The 24,501-nt window shown below is 39.8% G+C and overlaps 1 protein-coding gene across 1 annotated transcript in view; it reads right to left on the bottom strand.

The window, feature by feature from the left end:
- Positions 1-8,782: 8,782 nt before the first annotated feature.
- kif6 (kinesin family member 6) overlaps positions 8,783-24,501 on the bottom strand; it is a gene marked incomplete at both ends in the record, with an annotated part of 51,789 nt that continues 36,070 nt past the window's right edge. Inside the window, 3 exons of the mRNA XM_079458621.1 lie at positions 8,783-8,938; positions 11,514-11,619; positions 23,100-23,203. Of these exons, the coding sequence (XP_079314747.1) occupies positions 8,783-8,938; positions 11,514-11,619; positions 23,100-23,203 (366 nt within the window). The remainder of the gene's footprint in view (positions 8,939-11,513; positions 11,620-23,099; positions 23,204-24,501) is intronic.

The raw sequence follows: 24,501 nt of genomic DNA, 5'->3' as shown, positions 1-24,501 counted from the left end.
TAAGCGCTGCAGTGTCAATACTGTACACATTGATTTCATTGTGTTTATTAGAGAACTGAAAACTGTTGTGGTCCACCACATACTACAGGTAAATATTATTCAAAATACTTAAATATTTAGCTTGTTCTGCATTGGTATTTTGTTTTAATAGAAATAAGTGAGTATATGTCTACCTTCCTCATATAGTTGCTCTACAAAAGGTTAAGACTTACTGACTCGGATCCTGATCTGGTTGACTTGCTCGCCAAGTGCCTTGGCTTCTGCAAACCTACAAAAATAAACCACCGCAATTTGTACCACTACTTAAACACTGTTATGCAATACTGATCAAACATAAAAATAAAATGTGTTAGATATGATGTGGTGCTTTCAACAAAAGATAAGTGACATTTTTAATTATTGTAAAAAAAACTTTTGAAGCCTTTGAAAATGTAAAACTTCTCATTTGACCTTTGTTTCAGCACAGTCTTGTTGTCTTCAATTGTTAAATTGTCTTCATGGTCTCTCAAAAAGACTTCAAAGGCCTCCTGTTGACCCACAGACATCTCTGGCACTGATAAAGGAAAGACAATTAATAAAATACATATTTAAATAATGTCATAAACATTACTTAGCTATAAAACAGTTTGTCTCAAGAAATATATACCACATGTTTATGGATAAATAAGCATAACCTACATCTCTATATATCACTGCTTTTTATGCATGAACGTTCAATAGGAAGCGCGGTCTGGCATTCAGATCTGTCAGGGTAACAGAACGGCAGAGACCCTTCGCCCACTCCCCTCGCCCTCTAGTTTGCGGTTCAGGTTATGACTCGCGTGAGCCTGTATCTTATTCAGTATTTGTCCGTGTCCTTCACCGTTACTTTACTGCTTGGGGATGCAAACATACCAGGTTGCGCCTTTTCCATCCTCACTATGTACACCGGTTGCCTCGGCCCTGTGTTATTTATTCTATATCACTTAATATACAGGGTTTGTTTCTACCTTGCTCGGCCCTGGCACTTACCGTTTATATACTTGCTATTCTGATATGTGTATTGCTACCCTGCTCAGTGTAGTGGCATAGCATTCCTGCAAGCTATGGTGGTATGGTATCCCTGAGAGTTCTGAGTGTTCTGATTGAATCCCGTAGCAGATTTTTTATCCAATCGCAAGCCCGTAGGCAGGGGGGGTTCGGGTAGTTCGAACGAACCCCCCCTCACTGCCAAAGGTCCAGAATTTAAGTCGTTTTTTTTCATGTGATTATTGTCATCATTGTCATCAATGCTTGTGACAAATTTCTGGGTTGCTGTTTCAAATTAATATGATTATTGTTGCAGGACGTGTGTGTGTGTGTGTGCGCGTGTGTGTGTGTGTGTGTGTGTGTGTGTGCAGAGAGAGTTCTCTCAATACACTTCAAAGCAACTTGAAGAAGCATCGCCTCTGAATGATGTGGGGGGAGGGGTTATTTATATATATATATTTTTTTTTTATTATTAAAATGATTTATCCACTCAATAGTCTACAACAGCGGTCCCCAAACTACGGCCCACGGGCTGAATGTGGCCCTCTCACAGATTTGGACCGGCCCTCTGAACAATGCCTTATAGTGTGTTCACACCAAACGCGAATGAAGCGTTAAGCGAGAGTGATTTGCATGTTAAGTTAATGCAAAGACGCTCACGCGAATTGCATGAATTGAGCGTTTGCGTTGAAAAATCTGAACTTTGACGAAATTTTGCACCGCGTTAACCAATCAGGAGCTTGCTCTAGTAGGGCCGTGAGCGAGCGTCAGAAGCCCCTCCCATGACGCGATTTGCGTCGGTAAAAATGTTTTTTTTAAATATAGGCCTACAGTTTCACTTATATCATGTCTATATTTGATAATAAATATTGGCTTTCAGACCCAAATTTCTCTAAGTTACTCACATAGCCTAATTATTTGTCAAATTCATAACGCACCATTGCAATAGAACTGAGGCGCGAACCATCGGAAAATTAAATTAATACATTTCAAATCAGAATTAAATCTCCACAATAATTCAAGTAGTTCCTCCGGCCCATGTCATTTTCTGTTACAAACCAACCCGGCCCCCCATTAAACACAGGGAGAATTATGTGGCCCTTGCAGAAAAAAGTTTGGGGACCCCTGGTCTACAATATAATAGCCATATAAACGTAGCGTAATTATAATAATAAAACATAGAAAAGAGGCATTGACCGAGAGTCAAGAAATGATGATGACTGTGTATGGCCTGACAAAAGTGTTACATGAGGAAGCAATTTGACAACAATGCAATAAGATTTTTAGGTGCATCAAAAAGCGCTAGTTAAGATACCAGCAGACAAGCTAATCCAGCACAAATTAGTGCATAAAAGGTCACCAAAATGAAGTATTTGAACCTCATAATTAAATACAAAAGGAGGAGAAAAACTGCAAAAAGGTCCACTTTTTGAAAAAAAGAACCTCCCCTTTCAACAGGCTGGCTACGGACCTGAATCGTCTCAGAGCCTATGTATGTAAGTTGTACGTTGTCAGTGGGAGTTGTGCTGTGTGCTACTGCCAAGGGTTGTGGTGCACGTTATGTTTTAGCGCCACTAAATTTGAGCTGTTTTTCGATGTTCTCACGGTGTGATTGAACACATTGCTCCCTGCATCAGCTGAACTTTTCCCCGAACATAGAACCGTTCCCACTTGTGCGGCATGCAATGGGCTTAATGCTCGTGCTTGCTGCTATGCTGATTGGCTGAGGGGGTTTCCCTCATAGTTGCCTTGTGATTATGTTGGGAGAGCGCTGGGTTCTGCTCTTTGCTGCTTTCACGGTGTTTATTTATACGATTATCCTAGCATTTCATGCAATGTTGAGAGACCTCTCTCGAAAGAGAACATCTCCGGTTACTGTCCTAACCTCGGTTCCCTGAGAGGAGGGAACGAGACATTGCGTAAATTGCTGTGATCGCGTTCTCAGATCATTGCGCTGTCACATTCAGTCGTCAGATTCTGAGGTCATGTAGTCCAGACGGTGTATTATATAGGGCTGGCGACCACGCCCCTAAGCGCTGTCTTGGACCACATTGGCCAGTTAAATTTTCATTTCTACTGGGGTTTTCCAATAAGGTTTCAGTAAGGTTTAGAGAAGGGGATTCCCCTAGCATTTCACGCAATGTCTCATTCCCTCCTCTCAGGGGACCGAGGTTACGACAGTAACCGGAGACATTTTCATTATCTGTAAGCCATTATCATAGAAATTTCAAGAAATAAAAGCTTGAAGTATTTCACTCTATGTGTTATGAATCTATATAATACTTAAAACATCAAGACAACAGCTGTATATAACAAGCAAAGACTTACACTTTACTGCAGTAGATCTTGTCAAAGCTAAGCGCATGTCAAAACCAAATTGCAACACATGCTTCATTGATTTAACCTCGATTAGATGCAGACATCTGTTGAATTAGCGCTTTACAGCAATAACAACAGTTTTACACAGCGGTTCAATTGCAGAAATACATAAGGAGTCAAATTTACACGTTGCTCATTGGAAGAGAGTGAGAGACTCACAACCGTCTGTTTGAGCTGCCTGTCACGCACCTGAATTACATCGACAATGATTAAGATTAATTCATACAACTATATTAATATTCTATAATTTATTAATCATTTGAAATTTTATTTTAAACACACAAGGAAAATAAAATATTCGTATTTATATCGTATTTAGTTTAACATTTTCTGTCGTGTCACGTACCACCCTCTTCAAGTTCCACTCTACCACAGTTTGAGAACCACAGCTATATACTATATCTCTTGCACAGTATCTTCAAATCATTTAACATGGTTCCATCTAGAGTCCTTTGACAGTAGCGCTTGAAACGCACGAGAAATTATGTTTTATTAATAAAGTTCGTTAGAAGCCGTAGAATATAATCAGCAGGCTGGTCTACAATCAGCAATGATCGCACATACACAATCAGCCCTAGCGAGCCCGCTTCCCGGACAGCACGCCAAATACGCGTGACCTTCATAACCAAGCTTTATCTTTATTATCCCTATTAACATCACTGTTATTTAAAAAAATTAAGCACATTTTTCTCCAACCTTTTTGTAAGCGAGTGCTACCAAAATATCCCAAATCCTCTAGAGGGCTACTTGTTGATAACATACTTTCAAACTTTAAACGTGTGATGCCTTATTTTTACGCTCACAGAACCAAATTCAGTTTTCTTTCAGATATTTTTGCCCTTGAATATATAATAGCTTTTAACACTTTCTAATAATAAACTTTCATGACGATGTAGCACTTGGCTGATCGGTATAGTCACAGATTTGTCAACTGTCTTGAGCATTATTGGTGAGCATTGTGTTTAGCGGGCACCATACAGAGTTCATGCGGGCTACCAGGTGCCCACGGGCACCACGTTGGAGACCACTGGTTCACACCAAGTGCGAAGGAAGCGTTAAGCGCGAGTGATTTACTTGTTAAGTCAATGCAAAGACGCGATGACCTACTTGCGGTGGGATTCGCGCGAATAAGGTGGCGAAAATTAAGCATTCGCGTGATTCGAGCGAGGTGAAATATCTGAACTTTTTAGTTCAGCGTTAACCAATCAGGAGCTTGCTCTAGTAGGGCCGTGAGCAAACGGCAGAAGCCCCTCCCATGACGCGAATTCGCTTCTGAAGCGAATTTCACACGCAGTGATGTGAGTAAACTTAAATTGTTCAAGTGTTCAACACGCGAATAGTGCGATATACCACATTTGGTGTGAACACTCTATCATCACACTGTCACACCCAACATACATATTCGTTACACTAATGTTTAATTGTGATCATTAAGTATTGTCATTGTGAATTATGTTGTAGTGTCGAGTTGAGTTTCAGTTGTCTTTACCTTAACCCTAGCCCTTGTTAATTCTGCACAGATTTTTTTTTCTTAATCTGCGGAATTCTGCCGAATAGTTTTTATATTGTTTGAAATGTGTTATAAATTGAAAAAAGGTTTTTAAATAAATGTTTTAAAAGATTTGAGAGAATGGGCCTTTAAACTTTACAAAATAAAAGCATTTACAAATCAGCTGTCAAAATTGCAATTAAACCTAAATAAAAACGTTATGAACATGTTTTATAAACACCATTATTGAATATAGACCTACTTGTTTACATGTAAACGCTGTTCACAGCTTTAAACTATGACGATCTCGGTCGTGTTTTTGACTACTTTAATGGATCTTTCAGTGATACTGTTTCAGCACATGAGATGAAGAAGAAAGGAATTAATGTGGAAAAAAACATAAGCGCTTTAACAAACTTGTTCGCTCATTGCATTGTTGTGTGTGAGTTTGCGGCGTCTGATTACGCAGCGCTTCTTAAACCCAAGTATAAGTTGTAGGCTAAGCTTGCTTTTATCAACCATATGTCTTTGGAATCGATCATGCCATAAAATTGTCAGATTGCAACCCTAAACAGCAGAGAACTTGATGCGTTCTCAATATTCCGCGGAAATATCTAACAAACTGATTGTCCGTCTAATGTTACCGTTTGTCGTTAAAGTCGTTGTTACAGTGTTTTACACCATTTGCGCTAATGGAACAGCTATACAAATCCGAGTAAGCTCTCCTGTTAAAGCATATGTAACTGGGCATAAAATCAAGTTTGAGCTAATTCACAGTTAACTGCATCTGAGCAACATGTTGTGTTGATAAGGGCTGTGAGGATTAACTGTGCGATTCTTCCGTTTTTCAATGATTTACGGTTTAATGCCGCCACATTCGAAAGTCAGAGGGCGCTGTCGCGCAAGCACTCCAAATAAGCGCCACGGGTACACCGAAGAAGGATTATTTACACACGTGTTTGAAACCGCAGACTCCTTCACTATTCCCTATACAGCGATTGACATTTCAGTCCACTATATGGGGAAGAAGTGAATGAAATTGAGACAAGGATTTCGGACACAGACGTAATATAACCTGCGTCTACAGCACTGTCGCGGCCATTTGACATAACAGTAATCTCACACTGTGGCTTCATGTAGGCCTATTGCTTAATAAAATGTTATAGTTAATTTTCACCTTATTTGTCACGTTTTTTTATTAGTTTTTAATAAAGATAACAAAACAACAGTTTTCCATGTTTAGTTACTTTAACGTTTATTAAGTTTGATACAACTATTTAATATATTTAAAATTAAGCACCACTGTCTATGACATTTATTTAATGTTTGTCCTCAAAAACATTTCCTGTTGTGTTGCTTTTGGGCACGACTGAATTGAGACAATCTGCTCTTAATAAAGATATGCAATGGTTTATAAACCAAAACACGGCACAAAACCCTCAAGTTTTATTTACACACAGTTTTAGAGCTAATTTAAAAGCACTTAATAAGAGTTGGTCATATTCCTTATATTCACTTTACCCTGTAAAATGAATTGTCTTCTCTGTTTTCAATTCAGTGTCATTTGCCCTCTGAATTTTGGTAAGTGATCAATCTAACAGTCACTCTTGTATTTCTGATTTGCCTTGTTCTTAACATGCAGTTAATTATTGATTAATTCATTATTAATGATCAAAGAAAACTTAATGCATATTAATTCCCAAAGACAATTAAAATGTCTCACTCCCATTCATGTTTCTTATTTTTCTCCCTTTTGCTTGTGTCAACAGCAGCTACATACACCCAGCCCAACGTCTTTGACTTTGTAACTACATGTTTTGATTAACCTCAAAGACAACTGAATAAATTTTTTATTAATATTGCTGTTTGTGATATCTCACTCTTATACCATGATCCGTCTGAATCGTTGATTCTGATTGGCTAGAAGGCATCCATCTCGTGTAGGAGTGTATATAGTAATGCCTTCTTTCAGACGTGCATTCTCCTCCATCTACTGGAGTTACTATTTGATGTACTCCGTTTCAAACTAATTGTGCTCAAATAAAAAATGAAGATCCTCTTTTCTTATGACATTTGTTATTTAAAAGATTTTTTAAAGACTTCTTATTTGGGAATGCCATTTTGTTTAGCTCAATCTTCTACACTTCCACTTTCAAAAACTCAGGCACCATTTACTGCCATTACAAAGCTAAGAAAAGAGGATCTATTGAAAGATTGAAAGGCATGTACACCTAGGATGGCTTGAGGATTAGTAAATTATGGGAAATTTTCATTTTTTGGGTAAACTATTCCTTTAAGCCCATATTCAATGATCCAAATTTCAATTATTCAAATTTTGACCTAAACTTGTAACTGAATTTCTTCCAGGATCTTCAGTAACTGTCTCATGGCCCGTTTTAATATAAAGGGAAAAGGGAAAAAAGACAAGATGGCTCTGGAGATGACATGCATTGACAGAGCAATTCTAGGTAAGCACAGACCATGACAAAATGTGCAAAAGGTCAGATGTTTCAATCCATAATGGATTTGCTCATTGCAAAATGTACAATTGCAGAACAAAAAGCACAATTTTCTTATAATGTAAATGTGTACTTTCTAAATGACTACATGCTGCCTTTACATATTTATATTTTTTGTCTTTCTACTTTTACAGCTCCAGTAGTGAAGTTGAGCAAGGAATGCGACGGAGGAGATTAGACAAAACACTTTGGACGACTGAAGCATGCATCAAGATTGGATGGAGGGGGGACACACAATAAAAATAAAGAGTTCTAAAACATGGATAGTATATAATATAGTATGAATGTAAATATAGTTTATTATGCTATAGGTTTTTACACACACAAATTACATAGAGACTTCTAAAGAGTTCCAAAGCATATGAATGACTGTTTTCTATTTTTAAATGTTCAAATGTACACAACCAAATAGAGACTTGATAAAGCATGCACCATCAAGAGAGGCAGGGGGGACACAAAGTTCATGGGTTCTAAAGTATATGGATTACTGTTTATTTATGTTGTTTTTAAATGTACAACCACATAAAGACTTCCCATTAAATAAATACGTTTTAATTGAACGCAAAGTGTGTCTCTTATTTTTGTTAAAATGTCTAAAATGAGTCTGCAATTGACGTTATAAGACGTTGAAAATAAGAACTTTGTATAGACGTCCTATCGACGTGCAGAAGACGTCAGAAAAAGACGTCAGAAAAACTTTCATTCTGGCTCCTCAGGGGACGTCTTTGTCGGACGTTGAAATGACGTCGTTTCGACGTACTTTTGCTCAGTGGGACTTGGACTCCACCTCAGAGACTTAAGACTTGACTTGGACTCCACTTTAAAGACTCAAGACATGACTAAGTGTGTGTGTCTGGGTGTTCAACCTATGTTGTTTTTCTTGGTTTTAGTTTTCTTGTACAGTAAATTAAATTAGGCTATAAAATAGTAAAGGCACTTAAAGTTAAATGATGCAAACATGATATAGAATAACTATATTTATTTAATTTGTTTATGGTGACTTACCTCTTTTTCTGGACATCAAATGCTGAGCATGTGTGTAATCATGGGTGTCATTTTGTGCACTCTCCTCAGCCTCCAGGGTTATGAATGATGATGATGAATTGTTTTGATTGTGAAACTGTTTTAGCTCAGAAGTGACATCTTGAAGTTTCCTCTTTTCCCTCTTAAGCATGCTCACTAATATACCTAAACAGCCAGACTTAAGGAAAATATTTGTTAGTAAGAACTGTTTGGTTATAGGCATCCTTCTAAATATCTTTCTCTGTGTTCCTCCAAACAAAGATATTTATACAGATTAGGAAAAACTTGAAGGTTAGTACGCGATAGGGCTGTAACTATCGATTATTTAGTAATCGAGTATTTATCCCCATGATAGTTGTGCATGTTAAAGGATACTAATCTCATTATTACGCTGGATTAACATGTCTCTCAGTTTCTGGACTTGTGTTTGACTGTCTTCTTCATCAGACACGCCTGTGAAAGGAGTAATGCTGCCATCTTCTGCCCTATTTTGAGCAATGGGTCTATTTTGTAATCTTGCCTGGGGAGATAGGAAACATGTCTGCTTTTAATATATATACAGTATGTCTAAAACTGAAACAAGCAGATGGTCTGTACTGAAATCTTAAAAGTAACCATGGGTATAGGGAGATATCCTACATAATACACATCCTATAATATCCTTACATTACGATTTATTTTGTTAAAACACATCAAATATTTTCATTTCCTTAAAAAAAACTCAGGCCGCCATTTTCATTTTCGATGACATCATCTGGTTGCACGGACTGAATACAGTCACTAATATGTTTTTCTGTAGATACAAGTTGCTTGTAAGATAAAATATATAGAAAAACAATAAATAATACATTTAAAATAATAAAAAGGAAAATAAAGACGCTTATTTGGTCTATTTTAGCTATTATAAAATGCATTTTATCCCTTTTTTGACTGTTTGATGTTAATATAGTTTTCTATCTCTCACTCAGTCATAACATGACGGGGGCTGACATTCGAGTCTATAATACAGGAAAAATAACCAAACCTTTATCAGTATTTTCTTTATTTTCTGTTGTCAAATTCTTGTTTGTGTCCCACTGCATTTCTGAGCGGTCCACTGTTGGACTATTGTGTTTGAACTGGGATTTGTTTATCGTTTTGGAACATCTGCAGCCTGCCATATCGTTTATGCCTGTTTTCTGCTAGCCCTGACCATTGCCTGTATTGTTGTCTTGTTAAAGCTGGATTTAGAGTTAAGGAGCAGTTCGTAACAGAAGACTTTGCCAATATGGATCTAGCAGCCGGACCCAAGTACAGGAAGGTTTCAGTAGGTACTTATGATGATCCTTGGAGGAAACTTTGTTCAATATATCAAGCTGGTAATTGGGGAATTTTTAAGAGATTTTCTTTGGCATTGCAAATTTTTGACTGTTGACGATGGGGTTTTAAAGGAATGTTTTTGGTCTGGACTAGATCATCACATCAGCTTTAATTTACCTGAGGAGGACCCAAGCTGGATCCTGGCACAATATTCAATATTACAATTTTGTGGCTCACCCCTTACAGTAGGGGAGAGCAAGGAGACTAACACTCCTAAATACTTTTTTGAGGGTGGCAACCCAATCCCCATTCACCAGATGGCCACCAGTCCAGAGCCCGCTCACAAGATGGCCGCCAGTTCAGACCAGCCCGTCTAGAGCCAGCTCACAAAATGTCTGCCAGTCCAGAGCCTGCACACAAGATGGTCTCATCTCCAGAGTTAGCTGATTGGTTTAGCTGAACAGGCATCTGATGTCTAACCAGGAGGACACTCCTTTGGCATCTGTGCGGGTGGCTGGTGTCTCTAAGTTCCCGGAGGTGTCTGTTCCAAAGGTCTTGCAAAACAATGCAAGCTCACTCTTGCTAAAATCCAAGTAAACTCGTCAACGCTATCATCTCTTACATGTGTTTAATTGAACTAAATACAATGTAATATCCACGAATGCTACCTCAGCATGCTGGCGCAGGTGTTGTGCCTGTCTGGCTCGAGGATGGGACGTTCGCTACCAAGACTACAGCGGCGAGACATGCCTGGCGACATGTGCATGCTTGTAGGAGAATTTGCTCTTTCGGAAATATGCTCTTTGAAGACACTTCTGACCAGCTACCGAAACGGTGGGGAAGTCGCAAAACGCCAGGACGAGTTTCGCTGCTCTGCGTCATAGACCCAGTAGGAAGAATCGAAGATCGCTCAGCATAAGCCTCGCAGGTTCAGAAGAACAAAAAGGTGAATGAATGGGCACGCCATCTTGTCTCATCTCAAACCCCATTCTGTCAAGGGAACTGCTCTTATGATTGTCTTTCAGGATTGTGTTGCATTTTTCAGATTATGCTTCACATCTTTACTGGACAAGTTTGAAACAAATCTCTAAGGATTGCTGTTTATAGCTTGGACAAAACGGAGTGCTATGGTTTATGGCGCCTATTTGCATTCCATGTTTTCAGGTTATTTTAAACTGTTTATAGGTTAATACTGTGTTGGTGTTAGTAAAACAAAAAAAAGTAAACACTAAATTTTACCTACAGCAATTGTTGGTAATTGTTGTAAAAAATGTTTTATTTGACATTTAGAATCGTAAGATAATCCTGATCTCTATTTGAAACAAAAGAATCGTGATTCTTAGTTTATCCAAAATCATGCAGCTCTACGGCAAACCATGCTCCGTTCCGTACTAAACTGCAAGCGTTGAAGGCACCTGAAAGCCACCTAAGGGGGGACCTAACCCAAAGAGCAGCCTAGGGGCCCCTGACCATCTTAATCCGCCCCTGCTGAAAACGCATATGTCATCACAGAACTGCTACTGCTCCGGGATTCTTGAATTCCTCTCTTAAGACTTTAAATTCTTGCATGGATAGAGTCGGCATCGATCCAGGAAGTCAAATATACACATCTAATAGGGAAAATCATGCAACTTTTATTTAAAATAATATTTTAATGTTTTTAAATATTATTTTTTAAGATAGTTTTGGTCGTCACAGGGGGCCCTAAGGGTTCGTTATTGGTGATGTTACAGGATAAGACAGTAAAGGCCAAAACAAAATACTCTATTATGCAAGAACTTAAGCACATTAGCTACCTTAAGCAACGAGAAACAAAAGTTGATTTTCCTCATATCAGGTCCCACGTCTAATGTTGCCTCAGAATCAGGGTCTTCCATAAACACCCTAATGTTGTCCTCCACCCTATAACAACACAAACATACAACATAAGTATAACCGTCACTTTAAAAAAATAAGAGTGGTACGGTTAACTAGTTCACTACGGAACGCAAGTTTTCCCGTTTGCACTGTGAATGGTACCAAAATAGCAAACTGTACCATACTGTCATGATTCTGCCTTCTTCTGTCTTGGTTTTCTAGCCTAGTGGCAGAGTCATGACAAAGCTACAGTGTTTTGTGTGGAGAGAAAAATATTATCGTCAGTCATGACATAATATGCGTTCTCTCCTGTCCAGTCTCTAGCCCCGCCCCTCTCATTTCCTTGTTAGCTTCCATTAGTGTTTTATTCCCCATACCTGCCTTGTGTAATTATAACTTGTTAATTTGATATAACTTGAGTACGTTTTGTATTATCTCTTGTTTTTTTTTGCTTTTCACCCTGTCTATATGGATATATTGAATTACCTTGTTTTTTGTCGTATTCCCCTGTTAGTCGTGGTTTTTGTCATTTAATGGAGTTTTGTGTTTTAGGTTAATTACTGCTTCTTGATTTTGCCCCATCCTGGGAAGTTTTTTTGTTTCCACGTTGTTATAAGTTACATTCCTGTTTTTCCCTCCCTCGTGGGTGTTTGTTTTATATTAAAGTTTTTGTGTGTCCGCTACTGCTGCCTGCGCTTGGGTTCTTCTTCCTCCCTCTGTCACACCCCCACGGTCGTGACAGTCCGTGACACCGTACCACTTTTTTGGGACCCTTAGTAAGGGTACCTAGCACAGTAGTACGATAGTACCGGAACCTAATGCTTTACTGAGAATCGTCACTTGTGCGTGCTTCAAGGGGAACGACAAGACAGGAAGCGCCATTTTTAAAAACACAGCCAAGACAAGAATACAATGTCTGTGCGCAGAAATGAACCATGGTCGATCCGGGTGGTGCAGACCTTCCTGGGTATCATCGGTGAAGAAAGTGTGCAAAGTGAACTGGATGCCATGGTGAGAAACAAAAAGTTTTTCAGCATGTTTCTAAGAGAATGGCTGCCTAGGGGTTCCAGCTGGTGTCCAAGAAGTGCCGTGTTAAAAAAAAAGCTGCGGAGTGACTACTGTAAGGTGAAAGACCACAACAGCCGGAGTAATGTTAGCCGAAAGAATTGGAAGTGGTTTGATATAATGGATACCATCTACGGACGCAGAACGGCAAGTTTGGGTAGAAGTGGCGGTATCGATGTGGTCACCTCCCTGCTGGAGTCGATGATGTAGTCTGCTGGTAAATTGTTGTTGTGAAATAAAGAATTGAAAAGATCACAGAAAAATTTTATTTAAGAGAGAAATCAAGTCAAGTCAAGTCAGCTTTATTTATATAGCGCTTTTTACAATTTTCATTGTTACAAAGCAGCTGTACAAGAAAACATTGACTATAAGTAAAACATAAAAGGTTATGGAAGTCAAAACACAGGTCAAATATCAGACACACAATAAATTCCTATATGCAGTGTTAATTAAATAAGACTATCAAATTCTAGCAGCCCCCCCCCGGCCAGGCAACAGTGCAAAACAGTATGCAAACGGTGGCGAGGAACCCAAAACTCCATTGGAGGAGAAAAAAACCTCAGAGGGAAACCAGGCCTAACCAGGGGATTCCAGTTCCCCTCTGGCAAAAACTGCTGCCTCTGCACAAGCTCGACAGTGCTTGCACAACAAGGCAAAAAAATAAAAAAATTTAGATTTAAAATTATCATTAATAATCTAATAGCGACTGAAGTTTTGTAGAGTCGCCACGTCCTTCGTCCAGCATTTGTCAGGTCTGGGAATGGATTGCGCCCTGCCCGCTCCGGTAACCTTGGACTGCATCCTGCCCGCTTTAGTAACCTTGGAACAATGAGACAAGACTGGCTGAGAGTAGAGTACTGTTCTGCACTCTTTGATGCAACAAATGCATCAGTTGTTATTGGAAGTGTCCCTGGTTCCGGTTGATCTAACTAGTGCTAACTAGATCTTTGAAATATATATATTATAATAGTGTAGTGTATGCAAGATTAAAAAGATGCGTCTTTAGTCTAGATTTAAACTGACAGTGTGTCTGCCTCCTGGACAGTGCAGGGAAGACTGTTCCAAAGTTTAGGCGCTAGATAGGAAAAGGATCTGCCGCCTGCACTTGATTTTGAAATTCTAGGTATTAGCAACTGACCTGACACCTGAGAGCGTAGTGCACGTGATGGACTATAATACGTTAGAAGTTCTCTCAAGTAGTGAGGAGCTAAACCATGCAAGGCTTTATAGGTAATAAGCAAGATTTTAAAGTTTATGCGACGCTTTATAGGTAACCAGTGCAAGGTTGACAGAACCTGGCTAATATGCTCATACTTTTTTGTACGCGTAGAACTCGAGCTGCCGCATTTTGGACCAGTTGGAGTTTTTGTAATAGGCCTGCAGGGCAACCACCTAATAGTGCATTACAGTAATCTAGTCTTGATGTCATAAAGGCATGTATAAGCTTCTCTTCATCTGATGGTGACAGCATATGACGTAGTTTAGATATATTTTTAAGATGGAAAAACGCAATTTTACAGGTGTTGGCGACCTGGTTCTCAAATGACAGAGTACTATCGAATATAAAGCCAAGATTCTTAGCTGAAGATGAGGGTTTTATGGAAGATCCATCAATAGTTAAGCAGTATTCTTGGTTGTTACGTAGGGCGGTTTTCGGTCCGATAAGTAACACTTCAGTTTTGTCCGAGTTCAGTAATAAAAATTAATACTCATCCACTTTTTTATATCGACTATGCATTCCACTATTCGATGAAATTGCTGTGTTTCATGAGGCTTCGAGGAAATATAAAGTTGCGTATCATCAGCATAACAGTGAAAGCTTACTCCGTGTCGCTTTATTATATCTCCTAGAGGTAGCATGTATAATGCGAAGAGCATAGGCCCTAAGACTGAGCCCTGTGGTACACCATACTGGACTTGCGATTTGCGTGATACCTCATTGTTTATTGCTACATATTGAAAACGGTCGCATAAATAAGATCTAAGCCATTTCAAAGCTATTTCCTTAATACCGACATCATTTTCGAGTCTATGTAGGAGCGTGCTGTGGTCAATGGTGTCGAATGCAGCACTAAGATCTAGCAGCACCAATAAGGAGATACAACCTCGGTCGGACGCCATAAGCAGATCATTTGTAACTCTAATCAGAGCAGTCTCTGTACTGTGATGTGCTCTAAATCCAGACTGGAAATCTTCATTAATCTCATTCCTTTGGAGGAAGGAGCATATTTGAGTTGAGAGTACTTTTTCCAGAACTTTAGATAAGGAAGGTATATTCGAAATAGGTCGAAATAGGTTATAACAGCCACCTTATATGCTTTAGGCATATGTCCTAATATCAGAGATGAGTTAATAATGCTAAGTAGAGGATCTATAATTTTTAATCTTCTTTAAGCGCAGAGTAGTAACTATGTCTAGCATTTTCGAGAAGGAGGCATTAATATTTTCAATGGTAAAGTCAAGATCTTTAAAGTTGTTACTCATGCTAGAGATTTGAGACAATTCAGGCAAATTGTCAAGAAACGCACCTTTTGTAGTCAAAGTTATTGTTCTACAATATTTGTAACTTGGAGTTTGATTTGCCACCATTGGGTAGTGAAGCAAGCATGATACCAGATAATTATCCGAAATGTCTTCACTCTGCTGAAGGATTTTTACGTCGACCACGTTTGTACCGTAAGACAATATTAAATCTAAAGTATGATTACGAAGGTGAGTAGGTCCTGACACATGTTGTCTAACGCCCATGGAGTTAAGAGTGTCTTTAAAAGCCATTCCTAAAGCATCTGTATCATTATCTACATGAATTTTAAAGTCACCAACAACAAGGACTCTGTCTGCAGCCAGTACTAGTTCTGATAAGAACCCACCAAATTCTTTAATAAAATCTGTGTGGTGCCCTGGAGGCCTATATACAATAGCCAGAATACATTTTAAAGATGTTTTGTCCTTACTATAAGGACAAAAGGAGAGAGAATATGTCCAAATTCTATGAGCCTACACAGCTAAACATTTTACAGTGCAATATTATGCTTGGTAATGTAGTGAAGAAATATCCTCCAAATAAAATGACTGATAAAGTACATATACTCGGAAAAACTTACTCAGGTACATTAATGAAGTAGGAAATATTAACTGTCCACCACTATAATTAGCTACACATTGAGTTTTGTTATTATGTTGTATGTTCTGTATTTTTATGTCAAACTGTATTGTTGCAGTTTGTCATTATTAACGTGTTGTATAACGTTTCAGTTAAGGATCCTAGCAGCCAGGGGGAAACCAGATTTGATAAAAGGTTTGCCACCACTGAGAGCTTAAGTTCGCCCCCAAAAGGACATCGACAGTGACACCACCAGAATCGGCTCCATCACCTTCGAGTGCACCCTACCGTAAACCCATTGGTAAGACATGAAAACAATATGCAACTGTGTTTACACTGTACAATTTTTTGTTCTTTAGTAATACATTACTCTGAACATTGCAGCAGTGTACTAGCTGTCTTCCCCTTATACATCTGCATGACTTACTTATATCACAGGGATAAAAAAGGCTTTTCTAAAAAGCCAACAATTCTGTCTGTTTTGCATTCCAGGCACGAGGAAAAGGGGGCAGCAGGATGTTGTTGCAGCCCTGGCAGATAGGCAGGCAGCTGATGAAGGGCACCAGATTAAGTTGGAGAAAATGGAGGACAGCCCTGACACCGCTTTGAAATGATGCTGGAGGAGCAGAGTGCAGGCTTCAATCAGGCCTTCCTTGGCACACTCAGTCAGAACGAGTTCAAAACGAACGCGAATGAAGCGTTAAGCGTGAGTGATTTACATGTTAAGTCAATGCAAAGACGCGATGACCAACTTGCGGTGCAATTCGCGCGAATGAGGCGAATTGAGTGTTCGCGTGATTCGCACGAGTTGAAAAATCTGATCTTTGGCGAAAATTCTTGCTGTCCATCAGCAGCTTGCTCTAGCAGGGCCGTGATTATTTACATTTAGTCAGTTAGCAGACTGTCTGTCAGGTATTCGCCGAAGATGTGCGTTATTTGGAAGAAATTATTATGACTTAGCGAGCGGCAGAAGCCCCTCCAATGACGCGAGTTCAATCAGTGGGCTAAAGTCAGTCACACACCTCCTAGACTTTCTTCCAAATAACACACATTTTATCCATAATGCAATGAATACAGGCATATAGTTCCTGCACATTTTTGTTTTTCTGAATTGTGTTAAATGGCTAATAAAAAATACGTAATACAAAACGATTATGGCCGTGACTGGTTTCGTGAGTGACATTGTTGGGGGGGTTGGGAAATCTGTTGATTGTCGAGTGCCAAATAAACAGAGATCCAGCCACCAGGTGCACAAAAAAATGGATTTGTGCAATTAAGGAATATAATTTTCTCTTTCACTTATGTTGTTATAAAAAAATATGACGGTTTGTCATAATTTTGTGTGTGTGTTTTATTTTTAATTATCAATTTTTCGGGGGGAGGGGGCGCTTAAAGGTGGTCTCGCCCGGGGTGCAATTCAATGTAGAACCGCCACTGCTGCACTGAACTGTAACGCTCAGTGGAAACAAGGCAGTGATTCTCAACTGATCAAAAAATAAAAATGCTATTTTGCCATTACAATTTTGCAGATGCAACAAAGTGACCCCTCTGGACTGCATTGTATAGGTTTTTGAGAGTAAAAAAAGGATGGCTCTACTCATAACATCACTTCCGTGCAAGTTTGTCTACCAGTAAACATTTAGTCCACAAAAGTAATAACAGTATATAATAACACTCATAGAACAAGCCATTGAATTTGGACGCTGCCCTGCGGTTTGGTTGGCTGGTGCAATCCATATGTCCGACTACAACAGGATTGACACAAGCTAACACACAACAAACATAACAGGGTTCAGTAACTGTATGTGTACGCTGTTCCCATCGGGAATGTCTACTTTATCACCTCCCCCTTTTCTTATGGGGTCAGATTTGTTTCATTATTCTGAATAAATAAACTATGATTTCCAAATAAATATAGACGGTTTCACAAACATTTTTTAAATCCACATATGCACAAAATGCGATCCATAAATATATATTAGACGTTCTACAAAAATAAATGCAATTCACAAATAAATACAATGAGATTTGCAAATACAATTATTTACAAATGTATTGTAATTATATTTATTTGTAGATCGCTTTCTTCACATTTGTGGATCGCTTTCTGCACATTTGTGGATCACTGTCTGTGTATTTGTAAATCGCTGCACGCTAGAGATGCGCGGATGAGCTAAAATGTCACCCGCATCCGCTGCTTCAAATCAATTATCCACCCGCCATCCGCCCGCACGTATAATTTTCTATGATATAGATATCCGCACCCGACCCGCAACCGATCGTCACTTTAATACATCTAATTATATTCTTTAAGCATGATGTTATCAGATTCAGTGACGTTAGAACTAGTCTGTCAATATCCGATATTAAAATGATACGCTAATCGTAAAATGCTTTTAAATGAACATTTATTTGTATAACAAAAAGTTTGGCTTCGGCCACACAAACACAGCTCAAATAAATTGAAATATACTGGAACATTCCTAAAACAGATATTCAAAGTAACAATAAAGAACTTTTTTCTTTCCAGAAAACAGAACAAAGTCCGATAACAAAACGGTGCCAATTCAGCATTAGCTACTTGGCCTTTTCTTTTGCATTGTGCAAACACAGAATAGCATCTACTGCGCCTGCATGGATTCAGACGATTCCGTCTCGCCTCTAAAACCCGCACTAAATGAGCGTTCGCTTGCACAGCTTGTTGCAGGAATGCACAATATTCTCCAGCAAGGCGCCGCAGTCGTGGGAATAAGCGATCTTGTTTGTCCCAGAATAACTCATTTTCCTCTGAGGACTCATCTAACTGAAAGTTTCTCCCGGATCTGTTTCGCCTCCATTTTTTCATTAAGAAAAGAACCCCCCTCCACTGTCGACACCCGCGTATTTCTTTAACATGAGTGCAAAATTGCCGGTTGCCTGGTTGAAACTGCTATTAAAACACATTCGTATTTTGAAGAAATGTTGTTATAAATAATTGTATTTTCAACGAATGATCTCATCAACCCGCGACCCACCCGCAATTAATCAGAATATATTTTTTATTACCCGACCCACCCGACCCGCGGATCATCCGCAGCGCCCGCGGATTTAACCGCCATCCGCGCATCACTACTGCACGCATTTGTGGATGGCTCTCTGTGCATTTGTGGATTTTGAAACATTTCTAACGTCAAACCGTGCGCACAATCCACAAATAGGTGGACCCCGCCCACTATCTACGCACGCCAATCGGTTAACTTCCGCTTTTGTTGTCCAATAGGCCACGTTCTAACTTCAGCCAATCACCTTTTGCTCTGGACTAAGATTCAGGGAGCTAACATGGCGACTAGTGGCGATCTAAAATGTATGATATACTAAATGATAATGGCCTCTTCTTTATACTATGTAATGATTGCTTGTGTTTATATATGTACATTTTCCGTATTGTTTTATATATGCTGTATTGAAACGTTTACGACTTGATAACAGCGTGCACGGACAGGAGTGGAAAATCCCGTTGACTAGGCATTCGGGACTGATTTGATTTGTCAGCCAGCCGTTTTATTATGTTTATGTACCAAAGGGCTAAATTCCGATTTTTTGCAGCTGTCGGTGTACTACCAGTATAACGATGGCAGAATTAACGTGGGGAAAATAATCAGCATTGTGAATTTCTATGTCATTCAAAATAAAATGTTATTTCTACAGTCATCTCGGTTTATCCCATTCCTGAATGATCTTAGCTGCTAAAATGTTCTGTTTACTGTCTAACTCTTTGCTATGACAAAACTATATGATACATGTAATATATTAACAATAGTAAGCGTTGTCTTTAGTGGCAGCAGCGTAAGTAGGCTATATTGCTAGATGGTCATGTGGGACAACACGATTTCCCACATAGAAATACTACATTTACTAAACAGCTCACATAAAGTGACAAGACACAGCTAACAAAATAATAATTAAAAAATATGTATTAGACAATGGGTTAGCTATATGATATATTAAATCAGTAACATATGTATAATAAGTAAATCTGAGTATAATTGAGTAGTTTAGTATCGCACAGTGGGGTGAACATTTAACTGTTCAACTGTTCATGGCCCGAGGAAAGAATCTTGTCCTATTTTTGGCAGTTGAGAGATTTTGCGAGCCCTTTTACTCGCTCACTCTGGATGAGTAAAGTTCTTGCAGTGATAACGGTAGTGATTCTCTCAGCAGTCCGAAATATCCGCTGTAGTGTGTGTACCGAGCATGTTTACTGAAATTGAGAGAGAATAGGCTATGTCGCCTATCATTTATTTACATTTACATTTATTCATTTGGCAGACGCTTTTATCCAAAGCGACTTACAAGTAGTTTTTACAGTGACACATTACTGCAGAGCAATCAGGGGTAAGGTGCTTTGCTCAAGGGCACTTCAGTCATGACCTGCTGGCACTGAGATTTGAACCAGCAACCTTCTGATCACAAGCCCAATGCTCTAACCCCCAGGTCACAACTAGTCAACGGGATTTTTTTTTTATCAAGTCGAAAAACGTTTAAATACAGCATATATGAAACAATACGGAAAATGTACATATATAAACACAAGCAATCATTACATAGTATAAAGAAGAGGCCATTATCATTTAGTATATCATACATTTTAGATCGCCACTAGTCGCCATGTTAGCTCCCTGAATCTTAGTGCAGAGTAAAAGGTACTTGGCTGAAGTTAGAACGTGGGCTATTGAACAACAAAAGCGGAAGTTAACCGATTGGCGTGCGTAGATAGTGGGCGGGGTCCACCTATTTGTGGATTGTGCGATCGGTTTGACGTTAGAAATGTTTCAAAATGCACAGAGAGCCATCCACAAATGTGTGCACTGATCCACAAATGCATGCAGCGATTCACAAATACACAGAAAGGGATCCACAAATGTGCAGAAAGCGATCCACAAATGTGAAGAAAGCGATCTACAAATAAATATAATTAAAATATATTTGTAAATAATTTTTATTTGCAAATCTCATTGTATTTATTTGTAAATTGCATTTATTTTTGTGGAACTTCTAATATATATTTATGGATCGCTTTTTGTGCATATGTGGATTTAAAAAAAATTGTGAAACCGTCTATATTTATTTGCGAATCATAGTTTATTTATTCATAATAATGAATCAAATCTGACCCCATTTCTTGACTGCACACTGTGCAGGTAACACGACAGGCAGGTAAGTCATAGTTTTTCTATGTTTAAGTGCTATTATCATGTCCCCGGTGCATCTGCCAATCCAGAAAAAGTGAAAAATGACAACCCAGTATATTTATGTCGGTGAGCCTTTCTCTGTAAGCATGTGGGAAAACGAGACAATCAGATTTCACTCCCCCTCTGATGTAGGAGGCATTTATTGTTATAATGTCTACACCCCTTATTCTGAACGTTTCCACCCACATCTCGAACGCCGCCATCATTGTTTTCACAAGCACTGGGACGTCATTGCAAAAGCTCAAGCAAGGCATGCTAACTGTTCTGTCGTTTGCTGCACGGACCAGCACAGAACACCCAGATAAGTCCCAGCGTCAGTGGAGATGAGAGCAGTGGATTTAGTTTATTTTTAATGGAAATCCTTTAGAAACAGTAAGGAAATAGCTTTCTCATAAGGGCATTAAATTGCTTTCCCGCTCATTCTACTCATTCTATTTTCTCTCCATCTTGAAAGGAAGGTACCTTTCGCAGGTCATTCATCTGCCTCTGTTGGCTTGATGACTGACTCCCTCAATTGTAGGTTAAGTTCTCGGAAAAGCAGGTCTAAGGAGATCTAGTTGCAGACTCTGGACATCACTAGGGGTCACAGCAGGTGTAGCAGTCTGCAGGATCACCTCTCGTTACCCATGAGGCTCTAGCAGATGTTACTCCACCAGTTGCTGCTGTGTGTCGAGGATTTGTTGCATCAGACATGGGTTTCAGCTGTTGCATTCCTTGTGTCAAGCTACTCTTGAACAACAGACAGCGTCAGAAGCGTCTCGCCTGGGCTAAAGGCAAAAAGGACTGGACTGCTGCTGAGTGGTCCGAAGTTATGTTCTCTGATAAAAGTAAATTTTGCATTTCCTTCAGGGTCCCAGAGTCTGGAGGAAGAGAGGAGCGGCACACAATCCACATTGCTTGAGGTCCAGTGTAAAGTTTCTACAGTCAGTGATGGTTTGGGGTGCCATGTCATCTGCTGGTGTTGGTCCACTGTGTTTTCTGAGGTCCAAGGTCAACGCAGCTGTATACCAGGAAGTTTTAGAGCACTTCATGCTTCCTGTTGCTGACAAACTTTATGGAGATGCAGATTTCATTTTCCAACAGGACTTGGCACCTGCACACAGTGCCAAAGCAACCAGTACCTGGTTAAAGGACCATGGTATCCCTGTTCTTAATTGGCCAGCAAACTCGCCTGACCTTAAGTCATTGTGAAGAGGAAGATGCGATATGCCAGACCCAACAATGCAGAAAAGCTGAAGGCCACTAGTAGAGCAACCTGGGCTCTCATAACACCTGAGCAGTGCCACAGACTGATCGACTCCATGCCACGGCGCATTGCTGCAGTAATTCAGGCAAAAGGAGCCCCAACTAAGTATTGAGTGCTGTACATGCTCATACTTTTCATGTTCATACTTTTCAGTTGGCCAATATTTCTGAAAATCCTTTCTTTCTATTGGTCTTAAGTAATATTCTAATATACTGAATTTGGGATTTTCCTTAGTTGTCAGTTATAATCATCAAAATTTAAATAAATAAACATTTGAAATATATCAGTCTGTGTGTAATGAATGAATATAATATACAAGTTTCACTTTTTGAATGGAATTCGTGAAATAAATCAACTTTTTGATGATATTCAAATTATATGACCAGCACCTGTATATCAGTACATTTGACTTTCTTAGTCAACACAAGTGAATCCGCTTCAGCAGAGACTCACTGTCCAAAGACAATTTTGAATAAGCAAGCCCTCAGACAAGAACCGCAACACACTAAAAGTGTGTCGCTAATAGAAAGAGAAGAACTGGAGAACACCATAGGTGTTTGTGTATATATTTGCATGTATACATATCTTCCTACTCTATACATATGTTATAGTTTAGAAGATAAATATGTATAAATCTCACATTATATTAGAACCTGAAAAATGTGTGCATTTCCTCCATGGTTTACAGCTTTAGGTCGGAGTAAACCCATGCTGAAACCGGGAGAACATTCAAACTCCTAACAGAAAGGTTTCCCATCCAACTGAGCCACTGTGCGGCTTAAGAGTGTAAACGTACCCGAGATATTTTGTTAATAGACTGTGAAGTATTTTACAGAACCCTTTTGAGCATATTTAAAAGGGAGAAATTATGGATACATACTTCTGGATTTCTTCATGAGTTAGCTCATCACTTCGTTGCTCTCCAGTCACCAGAGCAAGCTCTTCCTTCAAAGACTGAATCTCCTTCTTCAATCGATCAATCAACTGTCAGAAAAAAGCATAAAAGAATCTCAGCTGCATGCCTTATTTACATAGTATTGAATAGATAGAGATCCAATCACATAAAATGGGATTTTACGTCTGTATCTACTTATGATGGTATCTCCTCAATTAAATATTAATACAAGTATAGGTGTAAACATGTTTAGTGTAAAGCAAGATTAACCAAGCTCCCTGGCATGTGATTTGTTTGCATAAAAGCTCCCAAGAAAAATAGGATCCGTATGTGAACATTTGATTAACCTTTGGAAACAGGAGTATTAGAATTTATGGCTAAACTGTTAAACAAGAGCACTTTCTTGCGTTCTGTTGAGAAAAAGTGTTCTTAACTCTTTGAAAATCACTATACCATATTTATCAACTTTTTTTATACTTTCAAGTTAAGATGTTGATTTAAAGATTTATTCAATGACAATCACATTATTATTTTAAACTTCATGTTAATACATCATTTCCTCAACTCAGGCAACTGTGATCACTCGCCAAACAGTGTCATGTGTTTCACAGTCAAAACACTGCGCAGAGCTCCCCTTTTCCTGGTAGAGAACTCAACACTGTCTTCATGACGGCGTGCTCGCTCTCGAGCACGCACAGTCAGTGCTGAGCTGCTTGAACTTTCAGGCAGCAGCCAGCGGTCCCCTGAAATCAGTTTCAGAGGCGGGGGTGGCCTGTCCCCCTCGGGTTGACGCACACTGGGACCGCGACAGCACTGACTACAGAGACGAGTTCCCTGGAGAGCGTGGCACACTGGCAGTAGGCGTATCGTCATTACGCCTGCGGCCGTCGCATCCTAAACCCCGCGCAGGTCCTGAGGCTGGTCGTGGTAACGACAGACGCCTCCCTACGGGGTGCGGGTGCGGTGTGCAACGGGCGCGCAGTGTCGGGTCGGTGGACGGGCCCCCGCCTGCGTTGGCAGATCACTGCCTTAAGTTGCTAGCTGTCCTGCTTGCACTGACGAGGCTCCGGCCTCTCGTGCAGAGCCAGCATTCTTGCCCGGACAGCACGACCGGCGTAGCGTACTAAACCCCAGGGTGGCATTCGCTCGCTGCAGTCATCGCAACTCGCCCAAAAAACGCCTCCTCCCGTGGAGACAGCTGGTGGCAAAGCCCCTGTATGTCACACGCCCACCGGGTTTCCTGAACCAGACAGCCAAGCGCTCTCTCGTCAGTTGACACCCCGTGGGAAGTGATGACTCCACCCCTGCGGGCTGGCCTGGGTGTGGTTTGGGCGGGCACAGGGGGACCTGTTGCCTCCCTGAACACCACCCAGTACCGCTGGGCACT

This window comes from Barbatula barbatula, assembly GCF_947034865.1.
Source record: "Barbatula barbatula genome assembly, chromosome: 6".
Taxonomy (NCBI): domain Eukaryota; kingdom Metazoa; phylum Chordata; class Actinopteri; order Cypriniformes; family Nemacheilidae; genus Barbatula; species Barbatula barbatula.
Note: the sequence above shows the minus strand (reverse complement) of the source record. Positions and strands in the feature narration are given on the sequence as shown.